Source organism: Lagopus muta, chromosome 4 (assembly GCF_023343835.1).
Source record: "Lagopus muta isolate bLagMut1 chromosome 4, bLagMut1 primary, whole genome shotgun sequence".
In the NCBI taxonomy this organism is placed as follows: Eukaryota; Metazoa; Chordata; class Aves; order Galliformes; family Phasianidae; genus Lagopus; species Lagopus muta.
In genome coordinates, this window is record NC_064436.1 from 56,783,304 (window position 1) to 56,803,227 (window position 19,924).

The 19,924-nt window shown below is 41.0% G+C and overlaps 1 protein-coding gene across 1 annotated transcript; it reads left to right on the forward strand.

Annotated features, from left to right (window-relative positions):
• The first annotated feature begins 1,170 nt into the window (after window positions 1–1,170).
• Window positions 1,171–8,876, forward strand: FGFBP1 (fibroblast growth factor binding protein 1). Its single transcript, XM_048941516.1, has one exon. It carries the CDS (start codon window positions 1,920–1,922, stop codon window positions 2,628–2,630), a length of 711 nt encoding a protein of 236 aa, XP_048797473.1. The 5' UTR covers window positions 1,171–1,919; the 3' UTR covers window positions 2,631–8,876.
• The last annotated feature ends 11,048 nt before the right edge of the window (window positions 8,877–19,924 follow it).

Below are 19,924 nucleotides of genomic sequence, written 5' to 3' on the forward strand. Positions count from 1 at the left end.
TCTAACACTTCTTTACTATTAATTTACTCATTTGTGACAGGAGGTGATGAAAATCTTCTGAAGGTAGGCTTGAAGTGCTCTGTGGAATGAGTTTCATTTTGCAGAGAGACACTGCGTGCTGACCTAAAGTCAATTGCACACAGTAGCAGAGCAACTTGCAGGATATGTCTCTCCATGGCTGGGAAAAGCTTTGTTAGGGAAGCTCATGATGTAAGGAAGTTCTTATCACTGTGTATAAAGAGGGAAGAACTTGGCTCAAGGAATGCCTGATCTATACACACACACCTTGTCACCCCACTGTGCTGATGCTTTGTGTGCTAAGACCTGGCACTTCTCCAAGGAGGTGTGTCAAAGGTGAAGGAACATGGCATGGAGGCATCCTATTGTGTTGTAACCGTCTTGCTGGAGCCCAGAAGGTGTGTCTCTGCCCTTATAAATACCGCACTGCCTTTACAAGCAGCTCCAGTCCTTCTGAGAGAGACGAGCTGCATCCTGAGTGAAGTTTGGATACCTCTGGCTCCTGGGCAAGGTATTTATTTCAGCTATCTTACTTTCACACCGTTCTACTTGTAACTGAAAGTTACTGCCACATCATTAGTTGTTTTAATTTTCACTTGTTGCGTATTTGTAATAATTGCATATTTGTAACTACCATGGGGTGTTTTCTAAAGAGGGTTTTATGCTGTGAAAATCTCTTTGAATAGAATAAGGCAGCAAGTCAGGTAAGAGCTACACAGAAGTGGGACCTGCTCACATCTGCTGCTATCTATGTGTTCTATGTGCAGAAAGTTGAATGCTGAAATGGGCTCCTTATTAGCATGCCTCCACATGAATTTCTGCTTTCTAACGTGGCAACTTGGCTGCCGAAATGTGTGTGATGGAAACATCTGAACAGTACACTTAGTACACTAAAAGCCACATTTAACCCTCAGCTATTATGGTGTGCTTCACCAGAGCTTTGATCCTGAAAGCTGCCTCACAGAGGGAAACACCTACAGAAATAAATGCATTCTGTACACGGCAGCTTTAGGCACATCCAATTGTACTACAGGTGCCTTCAAAAGCAAAAAGCAGTTCTGTTTGTGCAGTAGGCAAGACAAGAAAAAAATGCATCTGTAGTTACTTTTCAGTTTATGAAAAAAATATTTTATTTGTAATAGAAAGCTCTTACATACCAGCGTACCAAGTGGATTAAGAAAATTTACAGGATGCCTAGTAAATAATTATGCTCTATTTCTATTTAGCACAGAGGCTGGAGTCGAAATGACTCATGTGACATTCACAAAATGGGAGATGGTGGACATAGCAGCAGCTTTGTATGGCATAGCTTCAGATATCCATCTCAAACTGACAAGTCCTGTGGCCAAATTCTGTCTGGGATTGCAGAAGGGATTGCAATTAGGGTTCCTCAGTCACTAGGCAGGAGCGTATCTTGGGAAAGAGTCTCTTCTGTTTCACACCGTTCAGATATAATAATATGTAATGGTTCTAGAAACCAGGTACTGTGCACATGGAGAACAGAGGATCTTCCCAGTAACATCAAAGAATCATAGAATCATTGAGACTGGAAAAGACCTGTAAGATCATCTAGTCTAATCATCCATCTACCACCAATACTTCCCACTAAACCATGTCCCTCAGTGCCACATCTCCATGTTTCCTTAACACCTTCAGGGATGGTGACTCCATCACCTCCCTGGACAGCCTGTGTCAATGCCTCATTGCTCTTTAGGAGACAAAATTCTTCCTAATACACCACCTGAACCTTCCCCCTGGCAGAGAGGTTCTAATAGGTATCGTTCTAACAGATATCAAGGAGCCAGTCTGAACTCCTGCAGCTATCAAATAAAGTCCAGTAGGAAGTGAAAATGTTTTAATGACTGTATGTTTTTGTTTTGAAGGCAAATAACGAGCAAAACATGTGGATTAAAAATGTTGGACTCCTGTGTGTGTTGATTCTGGTGTCCCAGATGCTACTCACCAGCTGTGAAAGGCAGGAGAGAAGAAAGGGGAAACAAGGCATAGAGCACGGTGGGAAAAAACAGACCGAATCAAACCCAGAGAGAGAAAAAGGGCGGAAACCAAAAGGAGGAAAGGCATCTCCTAAAGGCAAATTTAAATCCAAAGAAAATGCTGACTGCACCTGGGCGGTGACCGACATGAGTGCTGCAACTGTGCACATCGAGTGCAGGAATGGGGACAGTGTGTTCTGGTGTGAGTTCTCTGGGGACCCCTCCACCTGCCCACACTATGCAGCAAATCAGAAGTCCTACTGGAAGCAGGTCTCCCGCTCCCTGAAGAAGCAGAAGCAGATCTGCCAAGACCCCAGGAGCATGCTAAAATCTAAAATATGCAGGAAAGGCCCACAAAGCGCTCACCTCAAGCTGACACGCTCAAGCCTCCTGGCAGCAGAGGGCCCTGCCAAAGAGCACCCAGCTCACCATGCTGCAGAGGATGCCCAAGTCCCAGCAGCTTCTGAGACTGGAAAACAGCCAGAACACAGCCCTCCAGACTGTGTGGAAGACGTAGATTACATCGATCAGAAGAAGGTGGCTGAGGAATACTGCCCAGAGAGTTTGCTGTCTTTATGCAACTTCTTCATCACCATGGTGCAAGACAAAAAGTGCTGAGGATGTGTTTGTAAAGTTCTGCATCACAACAGTCTGATCTCACTGAAATTACTGCAAACTCCCAGGTTTTATTCTCCTGTTATATAGTGTACATAGGAAAAAAAAAAAGACATAAAGCTGTATATTTATATATTTTTCAGATTTTGTTTTTACACGACAGACGACACTTGGTACAGTTGAAGATGTTACAGATTTCATTTGCACACATGTTTCTACACAAGCATTACCTGTTGATGTTACGTACTCTGCACAGAGGTATCTAAGCAGTCTCTTTGCCCCCCTTTGAGCTGTGCTAGCCAAAGGGATGAGTTTGGTGCTATGCACTCCTCAGTTATGTACTCTGCATTTGACCTAAAAATTACTAAGAAAAAATAAACTTCAAGATATATTTAAAATATTCTCTGTGTGTTGAATTAAACTTCTCTGGAATTGCTGAGTTTTTCTGAAAGGCTGGTCATTCACAAGACCTAGGCGAAGTATTGCCTATACAGCTGTTTTAACAAACCTTCTGCAGCTTTGCAGAATTCAGCCAGAGCATTCAATGATTTTATTTGAGGGAAATAAACTATTATTTGTTTGAAATCATCGTGATAATGAAGGGTGGCAGGATTTTCATATTTTCATAATTTTACAAAAAAATTTTGGCTTTCCCAACTCATCAAAAGATGACAGAAAACTTTGCAAACTTCAGTTCTTTCATTTCTCCTATATTATGAAGCATGTTTTACTTTTCTGTGGTAGGGAAACTGAGACACAGAGATTAAATGGCCTGCCCAAGTTCACTTCTGTTGCAGGGCTGAACTTTTCCTCCAGCAGCTGAAGAACTTACGCTCACCGCTGCCTCTGTATTTCTTCGAAGTTCCATTGCCTGCTCTCTACATATATGGAAAACACTAATAAATCCTTTTCCATTTGTTAGACTTCATCTGTATTTAAAAAACATTAATAATAATCCAACTCTACAAGAATAGAAATTTTAGAAAATTTCAAGCCAAATGCTGACAGTTGATCTTTGGAAACATTTAAAACTTCAGCTGAAAGAAAAATGTGCAAGTTACACTTTTCTAGTGGCAGTAGGCTGGAAAGGAAGGTCTGCTGCCACAGTGAAAAAACTTCCTTGAAATACAATTTCCCTGATCATTCCTAGCAGATTAACATAGCATTTCTGTCCCTTGAGAAAATAAAACCCATTCCTTTTTGTAATTATCTCACTGCTAAGACCTGGGCTGACCCCAAAATTTTAAAGAATATTCATAAGATGAGTTGTTATGAGTAACCTTTTATTTAAATCAACATGTCTGGGGAGGATGTTTTAATGCTGCTCTGGCGTGTTGCTATATTCAAGACAAATGTCTTAAATGTAGGATGCTGCTATTAGTCAAACTGTGTTATTTCAGAAGGATTCAGCTGTATTTTAGTTAAGTCCAAATGACAAGAAGGAGGTAGATACTTCTTACTGAAGTTTGAGCCTTACATGCCTTGTGGATACAGGGGGTATTCCCAGGCTGTCTGGTGCAAGTATTGTTAGACCAATGCCCACAGTAAAGCAAAATTTCCATAAAGAGGCATTAGTGCTATATTCCAAGCAGACTGAAAGACACAGCCATTCTGGTGCCACATTGGGTGGAAAGATAGCTACCCACTTCTTATTATTAATGTAGATATGCAGGTATGGAGTTTCAGCTTCTAGAAACGTTGTGTTTCAGCCTGCACCACTTCACAGTGGAAAAATGCTGAAATAAGGCCAGAAGATGCAGAGGAAGGATGACTAGTGCACATACGGCTCAGCCAACCATATACTGTAGCAATTAGTGATAAATATCTAATCTAGTATACAGCTACCAGTATAATAACGTCAGATTACAACCAGAGCTCTAGACAAGGCTGAATTAAGAGGCTCAGTTGCTCCAGATACTCTGGAAAAAGTCCAGTCCTAACTACCCTTAGCTGCTGTTACCCTCCCAAGTACTAACATCAGCAATTGGTTGCCTGAAGTGTGATCCACCCCTTGGGATCTCCAGGAGGCACTGCTCAGCTCTGTGGCTGTTGGCCAGCCATGCACATGGAGCTAGTGACATATTCCCAAAGCAAATTCCAGCCTGAGATTCCGGAGCTGTGACTGTGTCTCTGCCTGCTGGACTGTCAGCACGTGTGGGAGCTGCACTCTCCTCTCCACGGATGAATGACATTGTGTTTCCGTGTCTTCATTGTCTTGTTTTCTTCCAGGACTGACTGCTACCCTCTTGCATGGATCTTTCCAGAAGGAAAACACTTGAATCTTAGCAGTTCCAGGGTGCATTTCAGCTGAGATGTATGGGATATTTCCAGTACCCCAGAAGGACTACAACGTCATGGGCAGCCATAGACTTCAGTGACTACATAGACCACAGGTCTACAGTTAAGTGCATCTAAGCTTTCAGCATGCTTAGCAAACCTTGTGTTTCAGTCATGCATCTACAATCACTTGACTACAATTGCTGGGAGCTGCTCTCTTCTGAGCACTTACAGGGCCACTTGGGTTGATATAACATTGGTCCTTCTGGAGTCAAGCAGGTTAAATAAAATATTTTCTGGCATTCACCTTAGGGTCTATGATCATTCTGAAAAACTTCACTGTTGACTCTACTCTGCATATCTTAGTGGTGGTACTGAATTTTCTAACACCATCTTTAGCAGAACAAGAGGGAACAAACGGATTTAAATTATGCCTGTGCAGCCTAGGACTTCTGCACCTTTCAACCTTCAACAAAGTTCAGAGAAACTAAGAGTTAAAAGGAGATTAAAAACATCAAAGTTAAGCATTTTTTGGAAGTTATTTGCTAGTACTTGATAGTCTTATCTAGAAAATCTAAGATGTAATTCTATACTCACTAGGAAATGGGGGGATGTTATTAGTGAACAACAAATAACTCTGGCAGTGCAGCACGACTTAAGACTTTGTAAAATTTCAGCTCCTTTAATTTTAAAGTTTCTATTCTTTCATTATTTTCTGTAGTATATATTTCACACACACAATCTCATTTTAATGAGTTTCCGCTTCTTTTGCAACCTCTTTTATTCGTTTACCACTTTGGCAGCAGTACAGGTTACACATCTAATCTCTCCTGTTTCACAGCTGCTTGTAGGAGAACAGAGCTGGGTGAGTCAACTTTCCTGCTCCCAAGAGGGCCCTACCCTCCTCTTTCCCTGAGGGGGCCAATGAGTACCTACCGCCTGATATCACCTCACCTGAATTTGGCCAACCATTGCAGAGACTCAGTGTTCAGACATGACATATTTTACACTGCTGTGCTCAAGTCATGTAGGCATAGTTCAACCTAGATAACAAATTCCACTCCCTTTTCCACTTTTACCTGGTTGGTTTTTTTGTTGTTTTGGTTTTTTTGGTTTTTTTTTTTTTCTGATGCTGCCCTGAGCAAGGCAGCTCCGTACTTGTTGGTAGCTGCTGCGCCTCACCCATGTCTTTCCCTGGATCTCATTCCATTTCAATATATTTTATTGTGTGTTCCTCTAGGCTATTTCCAAGAATGGTAACGATTTGTTTAGCACACTGGGACTTGATCAAATAGGAAAACCCATCTTTGAGGCTATTCCAGCAAAAAAGAGATTTGCAGTCTTGTCACCAGGGTAGTGGTAGCATCTCCTCCCTCACTGGAGCACATACAGCAGCACAGTTGGTAGTCTAACAAATCCTATTGATCTCAAGACCATTGTAGGTATTCCTGTGTTCTAATATCTTTCAGTGTCTTTCTGCTCTTTCCCTTGAAAGGACAGGGTATCCCTGAAACCCATTTGCAATGGTCAAAACCCTCAAAGAACCAGAGAGGAGAAGTCAGTGTTACAAGAACCTTGACTCTGTTTGAGTGATAAGACGTGGAAAGATTGAAGTTTCTAAAAATCACTCTGGTGCCTCACTTGCTCCTTCCATTGTCATCACAGCTGTGAGACAGTACAGGGATTTTTGTAAGCAGAAGGGACTGGCTATGTCACAGATCATTTTACTTGTTTGTAGAACAAACAGTAACGTATGTAGAACATACAGTAACATATGCATTGTAGTTGAAATTCTCTCTTTAAAGAGGACTGATGTAACAGGTTTCTCTGGAAATGTTCTCCTATCCATGTGAAGTATGTGTTTCATACCATTACTGGAACTTCTTCCAGGCTGCTTGTAGATTCCACTTGAAAGAGCTGTTTTAAGGCAAAGAAGTGGTAAGCAAGAAGTGACAGAACTGTGAAGACTTCCCTTCAGCTTGTTGCCACCTGACTGCCTCAGTCACTGATCAGATCCAGCACCATGTAGAAATGATAAGTTTAATTATTCTGAAGCTGCCAGGGGACCGTGGAAGCATTACGCTGATTTCCAGGCAACAGACACATCAAAGGGACCTCGTTATATAATGAGAGACTGCAACATGTCCAAAGCTGCCTGTGAGTATGCACATGTAAGCACTGTGGTGCTTTGTGTATGCTAAGGGAAAGGAGCTAATGTTAAGATGGATCCTAAAGTCCAGAAATTACAATGTTATCTGTAACAGCAATGTATCCTATACATCAACGATATGTGTAGTAATTACATATAATAAGTCTGCTTAGATAACAGGATATTTTAAAAATAATGAGTTATGTTTACATCTGTTGCCTGAAAGTGACGTGGTTTCTGGAGTCACTGAGAGAGAGGTGGTATGATTCTCTGGAAAATCTGGAAGTGCTTTTGGGCTGTTCCACAGCTGCTCCTCCTATTCCTTGTTCCAAAGGGCCCTCTCATGGATAACTGCATGTCTGCAGTGCAGGCTTCCAGGACATTTTGTCTTATATGGCTCTAGGTATGAATGTGGTCGTTGCCCAGCATGTATGGCAGCCTGCAGACCTTAGGTCCTACAGAGTGTGTTCCAGTTAAGTGTTGATCTCAGAGATCCTTTGTTCCTCATTTACATGTTCAAACAACACCAAAGTGAGCTAAAGCAGTCAGTTTGTGGACAAAAAAGTTGGGACACTAGGGGATGTTGGTTTGTGTACGACATTGTATAAATTCATTGAGCATTCAATGAGCAAAGCATTAGGGATTGCATGGACTGCTGCTGAAGGGCTGTTGGAGCTGGCAGCAATCCATTCCTGTTAACAATCAGGTTGCTGGTTGGAAAGGGTTGTTGGAGCTCCCAGGTCGCCATCACTGTAAGAGAGATGACGTTAATTTTGGCCAGTGTTCAGCTGGATAACTACACTCTATCCAGATGATTTCCAGAATTTCAATCTGTTGCACCTTTGGCAAAATGTAGTGAGAAGCTCCAGGCCATGGAATTGGAGCAATATTAACAGAAATGGCATGCATAAATTTGGTTTGTTTTTTCAAACTAAAAAGAAAGAAAATATATGTACAAAATAAATGTGAAGAAATAATCACGTGAGATTCTGTAGGAGTGAGGACAAAAAAATCTATCTCCATAAATAAAAGTCTGAAGTACATTGCTACGTTATTTAGGGAAAGAATAAAAAAGAGGAAAGACCTATTTTAACATATATTATATATATATATAACAACATAACATATATATTAACGCAGTAATATCATTATCAGAAGTAAAACAAATGCTGTCATGGTTTCATGGTTTTAGAAATAATTCTTAGACTTTGAATATGCAATTTTTCCTCATCCAGCTGGAGTATATTTCCAAGTAAAGTTGTGGTGGAGTTTCCCTTTTCAAAAGCTGGCAATGTTTAGCTGGACACCACCACTATCATATGTAATATTTCTTTCTTGACTTTATAAGCCAATCCCATATCTTTATCTGCATATTCAAGCAGCAACTTGTTTTACAGGCCTGGGTGGGAATGGAAGAATCAACCAAGACCTGTCAAAGACAAGGATCCCTCCAGAAGCATATAACGTAAATATGTGTTATAAATATAACATAAATTCATGTCTCCTTCTTCTCTGACACAAAGTCAAGCGTATGGAAAACAAAAGAATAAATAACTGTATTAAAGCAGGCTTAGTGAGGTTTGGTGAGCCCATACAAGCTCCTGAGTCAACATGTGCTTAGTAGATATTTGAATTTCTCTAAAAACTGAAGACATCCCTTTTTCCTAACTTTTTTTTTTTTTTTTTTTTTTGTGCCTATTATTGCAGTTCTGAGGCTACTTTAATGCTTAATTTAAGCTTTTATTAGGAGATGATCATACAGGACCATGCCTGTAAGGCTGTTCTGAATTTGCTGTATGCTTGCTCCTGCAGTTAGCTTTGGCAAGGATTGTCTTTGACTGTCTTTGGAAGTAGCATAAGATTTACTTAGTGATAAAAACTTACCCTCCTATGGAGCACCAATCTTCATATCACCCTTCCTATCTCTAGCCAAATGAATGTTGAATTTGGCTTCTGCTTTGCATTTGAAAACTTTCTGGTTTTATTCCTTGAGAGGCCCTGTGTTTCACTTTTGAGGTGCCATTTTTGAGGTTTTGAGGTTTTGGGGGGTTGGAACTACATGATCCTTGAGGTCCCTTCCAACCTGGGTGATTCTGTGATTCTGTGATTCCATCACTGACATAAAAACACTGCTTTTGGGGAAATGCATCAGTATGAATGGAGCTCCTCTGGACTCATGTAAGTACTACTCAGAAGTAAATTTTGCTAATAGTGTGTCATTATGATGAATTTTATTCTTTGAAATAGCTGCTGTAATTTGCTATGGACCAGTAAGTCAGAGGTCCCCAACTAATTAACTGCTTCAAATAAAACTAATTGAACAACTGTTAACAGGACCAAAGTAACAAAGGTTTGAGTAAAGACTGTGCTTTTGGTTAATGTAAAGTCATATTTCTGGGGCTTCTTTGTGAATAAAAGACACAGCTGCCACATGAACTCACCAACCATTTTGGACAGGGAGACGTGATGGGTAAGAGATTCTTCCATTTCCAAGAATATAAATCTGTCATCTCTTCATGGTTGCAGGCAGCATACTGAGCAGTATGCCTAGGCAATAAAACTTCCACTTTGATAATGATTCTGATCATATCAAATTATGATTCTGTTGGAACATGCCTTTCTCCCTCATGTTTGACTGAAATATCTGGTCTGGAAGGATTGGTAGTTTTTGCAGTACATAATATTTACTTCCTAATGTTGGCTTGTTAGATGGTTGCATGACAAAAGGAGTTACTCTCATCCAAGGGAGCTTGTGCAATTACTCTAGAATAGCATTTGTATACTTTTTGTTTTTGCTCTGCTCAGATAAACACTACACTTGCTTTTTCTGGCAGTAGATATGTCAGAAAATTTTAATGAATATCATGGGTTACGGAATTCAAAGAGCAAAGAGCAATGAGAGGAGAAAGACAAAATGTGCATTGCTGCAGTAACAACAGAAGCTTCTATGATGCTCAGATTTGGACAGTGGAAACAACCTGGGGCCCTTTTAGGAAAAACAAATGCAGAATCAGTAGAATTGATCATTATCCCTTTTTTAATGTCTTTTGATTATGGAACTGTAACTTCTGAGAAAGCTAAAAGCTCTTCTGCTTGTGATGTGAGCACTGGAATACATAAAAATGCTATAAAGCAGATGAAGCTGCTACGTATTTGCAGGAGTTCTTGACAGTTCCGAAGATCATTGCTTTTCATGATTCCTGAGGAGCTGAAAAAACAGGAGAATTTGCCTCTCTTCGAGCATGCTAAACAAAAATTAGCTGCATTTCATATATGTAAAAATGCTAGTCAGATGCTAAAGGTCCAGCTCAAAGAGCCCATCTTAAAACCTTTAGGATGATTCAAAGCTTCTTTTGCCTGACATTCTGTACCTTTCTGTTCTGGAGCACACTGAAACATATGAATAGCAATATCCAGTAACCAATGTAGAAAAAAAAATGGTGGTGTGGTGTACAGAAAGGCAGAGGAAATGACATATGTATTTCTGTGTTGCTGGCAATCTTTGGCTCTCACAAGGGCAACAATCCAGATGCATATATATGTGTATGCAGGAATGCATGTACCTGTAGATAGATTCAGAGGGAAAAATTGCACAATTTAAATATTTACAGTGTCACACTCTTGTCGAAATGAAATGTCAAGAGCCTTTTACTCAGAAGATTGATTTTTCTTGTTTCTCAATAATATGAAGGGTTTTCTTCATATTACTGAGATTATTTCTGCTTTACAAATAGGAAAACAGAGTCAGAAGACTGAAATAACTTGCCTAAGTAGAATCTATAGGTTAGATCTGTTCCTAGTTTGAGTGCATTCAAATTTCTGGATTTATATTCAGTACTAATTTGGCCTGAGCGTTCTGAGTGTTCATTTCTTTGAGTCGCAATGGAATTGCACTAGGGAACATCAAGAAGCCAATTGACCAGACCAGGAGCTAACAGTTCCACTACAGCTTCTAGTTAGTCTGTATGGTGGTAACAGTGCTCTCCTTGTAAACTCTTGAAGACTTCCATCAGCACCTATGCTTTCCAAGAGCTCAAAATATCAGCACTTGTATTGGCCTCTCAGTTCCTTCAGAAGTGTTAGAAATGTTTATACGGGTGTGTGGCTGCATATAAACAATATGAACAATCTCAGAGTAGAAATCCAACTGGGTCTATATTCTAGAATAAGTCAGATCTAATGCAGAGTCAGTCTATAAGCACAATACGATCCAATAGCCCTATTAAAATGATGGTCTAGCAGATCATCCCCTGTACTCACTAGATCAACCAGATAGCTTTAATTTATAAGCAAAAGAATCAACTTAAAATTCTTGGCAGCTTAAAATCATAATGCAGGTATATAACTGGAATGAACAGAAATATATAGCAAAAGGCAATTTAAGCTTACGTAGTCACTTAAACCATATAAATCATGTAAAATATCTGTCTGCCTAAAATTCCCAAGACATTTATTCTGGCCTGTATTGCAATTGGGAGATGCATTTATCACAGAATGTTATTCAGACTCCTGAACTCTTTGCTCCTGCTTTACTCATGATGGGAAGCTCTGAAGAATGCCATTCCCTTGCATCCCAGAGCTCACGCTGATTATTGGCAGTGAGTAATGGCGCAGGAGCTCCTATTACGTCACAATATCCTTCCTAATTTATGTACAGAAAGAAACATACTTCACTGTTTCCAGCCACACTTGAATTGTTTTCTTTATGCATGTTCCCACTAGTTTAAATGTTCTCTTTCTGTAACGAGAGTTTGGTGGCCCTGCTAGGCAGGGGGGTTGGAACTACATGATCCTTGGGGTCCCTTCCAACCCGGGTGATTCTGTGATTCTGTGAGTGAGTAGTTGTGTCCAATTGCAGCCTGCTCATCAGTCACCTCAGATTCCATCTACCAATTGCAGGCGTGCTGGAGGCCACAACATACCTGCTCATTGCTGGAAACGCCTTCAAGACCAGACAATTCTGTAGCCCTAACTTTCCTTCTGTATTTGGGATATCCATGGCAACCATTTATTTATTTATTTGCTGCATCTGTTCTGAAACTAAAAGAGAAAAACATGTATTTGGCTTAGGCCAGTAGTTTTTGTATAGATATATCTATTTCCAAATATGCCTCAGACTTCCCTCAGAAGTCAGCTAGTAGAGTCTAAAATTTGAACTCTGAACTCTGAATATTATTAGAAAGTATATATTTATAGAAGCTGGGAGCCTTCGTATTTGGTCCATGAGTTGAAGGTAGGTGAATTATGCCTCAGAAATCTGATGTGGGATGTCTAAGCACTCCTTGTAGCACATGCCATTTCATTATATGGCACTAAACCACCGAAGACACACTGCTGGTGCACAGGAAACCGCAAATGATGGGCACAATCTGAGCACTGCATTGCAGTGCATATCATGCAGGAGCCTCAGGGGCTCCAGGCCGAAGGTTTAAAAGAAATCTCCTTTGAAAATCACTGTGGAAAAACAATTACCAGTGCTTCACTTGTTCCAAGTTGATTTATTGCACTTTGGATACGCATCTGGCTGGCAACAAGCAGCACACGTGAACAGTGATTTTCTTTACTCTTTCCAGAAAACAGGTTGCTTCACCAAATTTTAAGCAGAGCTCCCACCAAGATGCTGGTCGCCATATGAGTGAAGCCTGCAATGAAGACTTTACTGACAGTGAGCTGCAAGGTAGGGAAAAGGGGTAGAAAAACATCCTTTTTCACTCACATGGAAATAGAATTATAGAATGGCCTCAGTTGAAAAGGACTTCAAAGATCATCTAGTTTCAATCCTCCACCATGAGCAGGTTTGCCAACCACCAGACCAGGCTGCCCAGAGCCCCATCCAGCCTGGCCTTGAATGCCTCCAGGAATGCAGCATCCACAACCTCCTTGGGCAACCTGTTCCAGTGCATCACCATCCTCAGTGTGAAAAACTTCCAAGTATGGGCCTCCTTAGTGGCTGGCACTTTTAAATCTATGAGCAATGAGTGAATTAGATGAAGCAAACTGGCAATTCAGAACACCACTATGTGCACTTTTGAAATGCACATGCATTGATTTCATTTTTCTGCACAATTCAAAAGCTTTACATCTTCTGCAGCCACATATAAATCACTCGAGTCCGTATGTTGCACAAAATAAACCTCTTCCTTAGCACCCCTGTTGATTTAAACTGCTAAATTACACTGACAGCTGAGCAGGTCTGTACTATCCAGCACAGAATCACAGAATCACAGAATGGTCCACGTTGGAAGGGACCTCAAGGATCATGAATCTCCAACCCCCAAACTCCATCCTGCCATAGAGACAGAACACTACTCCACAGAAGCTCTCACATGTGAAGGTGTGGTTCACACTCCCTGCAGTTGGCCCTTACTGGTGGCTCCTACTGGAAGGAAGACATGAGTTCAGGATAAATTCTGCCTGAATAGGCCCACAGTTAGCACAGTGGCATGCAAACAATTAATTCAATCAACATTTTTGGAAAAAGCAAACAGCAAAAATAAAATAAAGTAAATTCAACTAGTGGTACCCACTGTTAGACATTTTGTTTAGTGGCCATCCATATAGAGATGGATCAAATGTAGAATGGAATGTTCAAACAGCTGTGCCTGAGACTCCAGTTTGCAATCATAGAATCTGAATAGACAGATTCATTAAGGTTGGAAAAGATCTGTAAGATCATCTAGTACAACCATCAACTTACTATTAATAGTGCCCTTTAACCTGTGTCCCTCACTGCCACATTTACACATTCCTTGAGCACCTCCAGCATCAGTGACTCCATTGCCCCTCTGGGCAACCTGTGCCAATTCCTCACTGCTCTTTCCAAGAAGAAATTTTTCCTAACATCCAACCCGAAGCTCCCCTGGTACAACTTCAGGGCATTCCCTCTCATCCTATCAAGTCAAAAGAATAAAATTATTCCTTATTCATTCATTATATATCATCTGGTAATGAAGAAAGATGAAGGGCCTTGGGACATATGAGGGGTATGTTTGACTGCATGTAACACACTAACTGAATTCCAGTGTTTAGTTGCAAGTAGCAGTGTAAAGTCCTGTGATAAGTAAAGCTACCGGCATTTTAAGTCAAGAGCAGTATGATGTGGGACAGGAAAAATGTCCCACAAAGTAAAGCAGCAGCAGAGCTACAGCAGTGGTAATGCAGAATACATGGGTTTAACCCACCAGCACCTGCACGGTCATTCTCAGCCACAAAGGTCACAGGATGACAGTGAATAACTTGTTTGAGAGTAACAGAGAAGAAACCATTTATCGTAAATAATGCAGAGATGTAAATGAGCGAGGAAATGTGCCACAGAATGATTTTCATCTGGGGAAATAAACATGACCTTGCCTAAACTTCATCTCATCTTGCATTGTGAAGTGTTGACCTGGAATTCACTGAGAACTCCTGCATTTACTGAGAACTCTGGACATCTAGCAGTTTGAGCAGAGCAGGGAGAGAACAGCATGTGCACAGTGTGTTAATAAATTCTGGACATGCTGACCTCATTTCACATGCTGCCTGCATCCAGAAACAAGTGCAGTAACCCTGTTATAGGAAGCACAGAGACCATGTGCAAGCCAACCACAGCTTTAGGGCTGTGTGACACATGTGCTGATCTTACCCATGCTGCCTGTGACACATGCATTTGATATGTGCTATTGCCTAAGGCACTAGAGGTCATAGGTTGAGTTTCTGTTATTCCTGTGCTATTTCTACAAAAGACTGAATCAAAACATATAAAACCGTCCCATAGCTTATAGGCAGCTCATTGTCCACAGGACCTGCTAATGGTGATCTTGTCTATAGAAAACTAAAAAACTGGAATCAAAAATCATTGTTACTCACGGTATGACTGCCAGAAAACTGCAAATAGAATTGACCAGAAAGAAGAGCTTTCACCTGTAGTTTTCTTGTGAAGTTTGCAGGCAGGAACATCCCAGGAAGCAGTGTTTTCAACAAGGGACAGCTGGTTCTGTTTCAGTTGGTAACAAGAGCTTGTAGAGCTCTTCTTGAGACCTGTTTTCAGTCATTTTATTCATAGCAGGGAAACTATAATTATAAAAATGTAAGATCTTTAGATCTGCTAGTCTGTTATCAGAATTAGCAATGTGGACGTGCATATTGCCAGTAAGTCTGTAATATTTCACTCCAGCACTGAATTTGGATTTAATTTTCCTGCACCTGCCAATATGCTGATCATCACAAAAATGCATCTGTTTGAAGGGCACTGCTGGGTGCCAAATGGGAAAGCAGACAGAGATGCTGGCTAATTTCATACTCCTGTCTAGAAGTTTCCTAACCGCAGGTATGGCCTCAATGTCCACAACGAAACCTTCCAGGGAGTATGCATTTTTTCCAAGTGCAGACCTCCTCTAAGGCTTACACTTCTCAGGAGCAATCAGAAGTCCTGACAGTCACACCAGGAAGAAAAGCTCAGCAGTGCCAATGATTCGTCATATTGCCCAGATAGGCTCTGGAGTCTCCTCCTTGAAGACCTTCAAAGCCACCCGGATCCTTTCACCTCAGCCAGCCTATGATTCTGTGAAAAGGCTGGGTTCAGTCTTAGTCAGTACAAAGAACAAACAATATTAACTGATAACACTAACAACATTCTTATCTCTGGCTAGGGACGTTTTGCAACAGAGTCTGTTGTGGGTTTATTCACCAGTGAGTGCCTCTCAAATCATGGGACAGCCCAGGCATTTTCTACTTTCACTGCTATTAATATTTAGTATAACCCACATACTGCTGAAAATAGTACCAAAGGAGATACATAAATAACTTCCAATCAATTTTTAATTTACTATGTCAAGTTTTATCAAGCCAAGTCTCGGCCAAAGTAACCTTGCCTGAGTTAATTGAATGTAATGTCAATAAACAGAATGGCAATTTTAGAAATGCAGAATAGAGTATTTCTGCTATGGAACTGTATAATTTTTGACATTGTAATTAAAAAGCAATTACCTTTGCTCTGACATAATTTGTCATGCTGTACATCTACAGATCAAAATCAGTCATCTCCCAATAAATGATCTTTGTTTCACATACTTTCTGGTAAAATCTGGTAAAAAGGGTGTGAACACAAGTAACCCAAACCAAAAAGGCATCAGATATTAAGTTGTTTTGTTCATCTTCTTCGATCATGTGTTTTTGGCTTCAATGTTTAGTTGTATGCCACAGTCCATATATTCGCTCTTTCCTTCTGGTTTACTCATGCAGATCTCTACTTCCTGAGGGATTGAGCAGAATCTTGGCATAAACAAGAAAAAGGAATAGAATTATAGCCAGATGGAACATGTATGGCATTGGAGCAGGGTTGGGGGGTTAAAGAGAAGCCTAGAGCATCAACAGCTCTACAGCTATGTTTGTTTGACTTTGGGCACTTCAGTTTAGTATTCACATTAGGAAACATCTCAGATGACAGTAAGAATGTCATTAACTTGTCAGGATTGTTGTTATATTCTCTTGGTAAATTGAGATAGTGATATGCTGATGCTGGTGAGGTCTTTTCGCTTTTCAGAAAGGCTAATAAATAATAAAAGCTAATTTATATACATAATTTGTATCATAAGAATGTTGTTATGTAGAAATGCTCTTTCTTCAGCTGAATTTTTTGACCACAAAGTCCACCCGCTTCTGATAGGGCATATTAGATTAACAATTCATCTGGTGTTTGGTAGTAAAAAAAATCAGTCTCTAGTCTAATAAACCTGTAACTTCTAAACTTCTGTAACTTCTGTAAATCATTTTATTATGTCTCATCAGCATTAAGCACAGTAAAAGTAAGGACTAAATTTCAGTCTAGCTATGTCAATCTAATCAATAGTCAACATGCCAGAGGGGATATAAGATGTCTCTCCACTCTGTAGGAAGAATAATAAAGAATGGGAGAGTGAATTAAAAAGTCACTACTTCTAGCAAACCTTTAAATGTTTTAAAGGTTTGATCTCTTTAATTCAACAACATAAAAAAAAAAGGCAGAATTCTTTTCACGAGCAGAAGCTAACCTTCCCAAGAACACAAAAGATCTTTAGTACAGAACAGGAAGTTGCTGGAACCTGGATATTGGCAAAGTCTACTTTCGCTTTCAATAATAAGGGTAATTACTGAAACAAGCTGTCATGGAAAGAGCAGATACTTCATTGCCTGACATTATCAGACAGCATGAGGCTACTGGCCTTTCTGGAAAGGATGCATTATCCTAATGCACAATCTGAGAACAGAGCAGAGGCATGACAGGACAAAACAAAAAAGCTGTAGTATTGTATTTTGTATTTGTATTATGTAGTATTGTAGTTGTTGGGAGGATTGGCTGACACGCCTGAAGGCTGTGTTGCCATTCAGCAAGACCTGGATAGGCTGGAGAGCTGGGCAGAAAAAAACCGGATGAGGTCTAACAAAAGCAAGTGTAGAGTCTTGCATCTGGGGAGGAATAATGCCATGCACCAGTACAGGTTGGGGGATGACCTGCTGGAGGGGAGCTCTGCGGAAAGGGACCTGGGTGTCCTGGTGGACGACAGGTTGGCCATGAGCCAGCAGTGTGCCCTTGTGGCCAAAAAGGCCAATGGCATCCTAGGATGCATTAAAAAGAGCGTGGCCAGTAGGTCAAAGGAGGTGATCCTCCCCCTCTACTCTGCCCTGGTAAGACCTCATCTGGAGTACTGCATCCAGTTCTGGGCTCCCCAGTACAAAAAATACAGGGATCTCTTGGAAAGAGTCCAGCGGAGGGCCACGAAGATGGTGAAGGGCCTGGAGCATCTCTCCTATGAGGAAAGGCTGAGTGAACTGGGTCTGTTCAGCCTTGAGAAAAGGAGACTGAGAGGGGACCTGATCCAGGTCTATAAATATCTAAGGTGTGGGGGACAGAATGGTGAAGCCAGACTCTTTTCATTGGTGAGTGGAGACAGGACAAGGGGAAATGGCCAGAAACTGCAGCATAGGAAGTTCCGCACAAACATGCACAAGAACTTCTTTACAGTGAGGGTGACGGAGCACTGGAACAGGCTGCCCAGGGAGGTGGTGGAGTCTCCTTCTCTGGAGATGTTCAAGACCTGCCTGGATGCCTACCTGTGCTACCTGCTGTAGGGAACCTGCTTTGGCAGGGGGGTTGGACTCGATGATCTCTGGAGGTCCCTTCCAACCCCTACAATTCTGTGATTCTGTGATTCATAAAATCAGCTGAGGTGCTATGATCATCCTCATGACCTCAACTTTTAAAAATATGATTTCATCTTTCCTTCTATTCAGGCAAGAAATCTCAACTCTGTGTATTAAATCATTTCCCAAGTGCCTCAGAGCAATTCCCTAATAGAAGTAGCAATAAATCCTTACCTACACCCTGCATTCAATACAGTTCGAAGGAAAATGTAGTTGATTAATGCAAAAAGGATTCAGTCAGTCCCAGGACTTGATTAAATGTACTGAGCTATTTGTTACATGTGAAGTGTCTGGTATTACACACAAAAGTTGTGAGACGGATAGAAAATTGTGGATACAGTCACTGTTTTCCTGCTTCCTGTTTTTAGCAGTATTTTTAGAGCAAGAGCACTCATATCACTGCTCCATTTCTGTAATCCATATTTGCCTAGACCACATCCTTCTGATCATCTAACTTTCTCTGTAGCATCTCATAGCATAAAAATATGGCTCTATGTAAGGCCTCGAGATAAACATATTTACTATATTAGCTACTCTTTCTTAGGGGCTATTTTATGTAAGAAAATGTCTGAGGGTCACTGTCTTTAGTATCAGGCAGTCTCTCCACATCCATGCAGGAAGCGTGGCCCACAACAGCCCAGGTGAAGGTTCTGCTTCTGGCTGGTAGTCCCAGCACACTGCAGCTATGTCAAGTCCCATACAAAACCAGACCCCTGTTGCCAGTGTCCGGAGGGATCTGGGTCCACTGCATTACATACTGTGAATGCATACAGAAACAAAATCAAGAACCCTTCACAGCTTGATATCACCTCTGTCCCCACACGTAGGTCATGGAGAGAGCCAGCGGTTCTGCACGGTGACTGTAGGGAAACTGATGAGATGTGTGGGCATCAGCCACAAGCAAATATAAGGTATAAGGACCTAAATGGAATTCAGGCTTTTTGTATTCTCCTGTTGAGCCTCCTGATCCTACAAGAGGCCAAAATGCTTTAAATCAAACATTGTGATTCATGGCAAACACCCATGGTCAAGCAACAACTGGCAAAGAGAACAGACTTTTCTGTATTTCATTAGTTTTCTAATCTCTACAGTAAGTGCAATGATAACAGGCTCTAGTTAGGTGAAGTACATCCAGGGCTGAAGGAGCACAAATAGTGTGGCAGAAGGGCCACAGAAGTAGCTTGCACAGCACAGTGCAGGTCTGGAGGCTGAGAGCACCTTATCACACAGTAATGAGCATTCCGAGCAGGCTCTTGGCTCTGTTTGCTACGGGCCTGGGGCACAACCCGACCCATTTATCTTGAACAAGTTGTGACAGAGGCTCTTTTCATCAGATTGAAAGCATATTTTCAAAACTGGACACATTTCAAAATGGATGAAGAAACTTTTCTTCTAGGCAGTGGAACAAAATGCATCGTTAATTTCTCATTTTATTTAGGTTTCTGTGAAAGCATGTTATTTGGCACACCTGTAAGGACTTTTGCTGGAACAGTGCTAATGCCAATCACCTGTGTCACACAGCTGTCACTCACTCAAGCACAGTTGCCTGCACTGAGTATGCACTGCATTTTTCAAAAGCACAGGTTTGCTGTTTGAAGATTTATTACACAACCCCTGATAAGAACAGTAATCTTTGTTAGCTAATATGGCTGAGAACAGCATACGTATCTGGATATCTGTGTTTGAGATAAAGATGGGATGTTTCACTTTC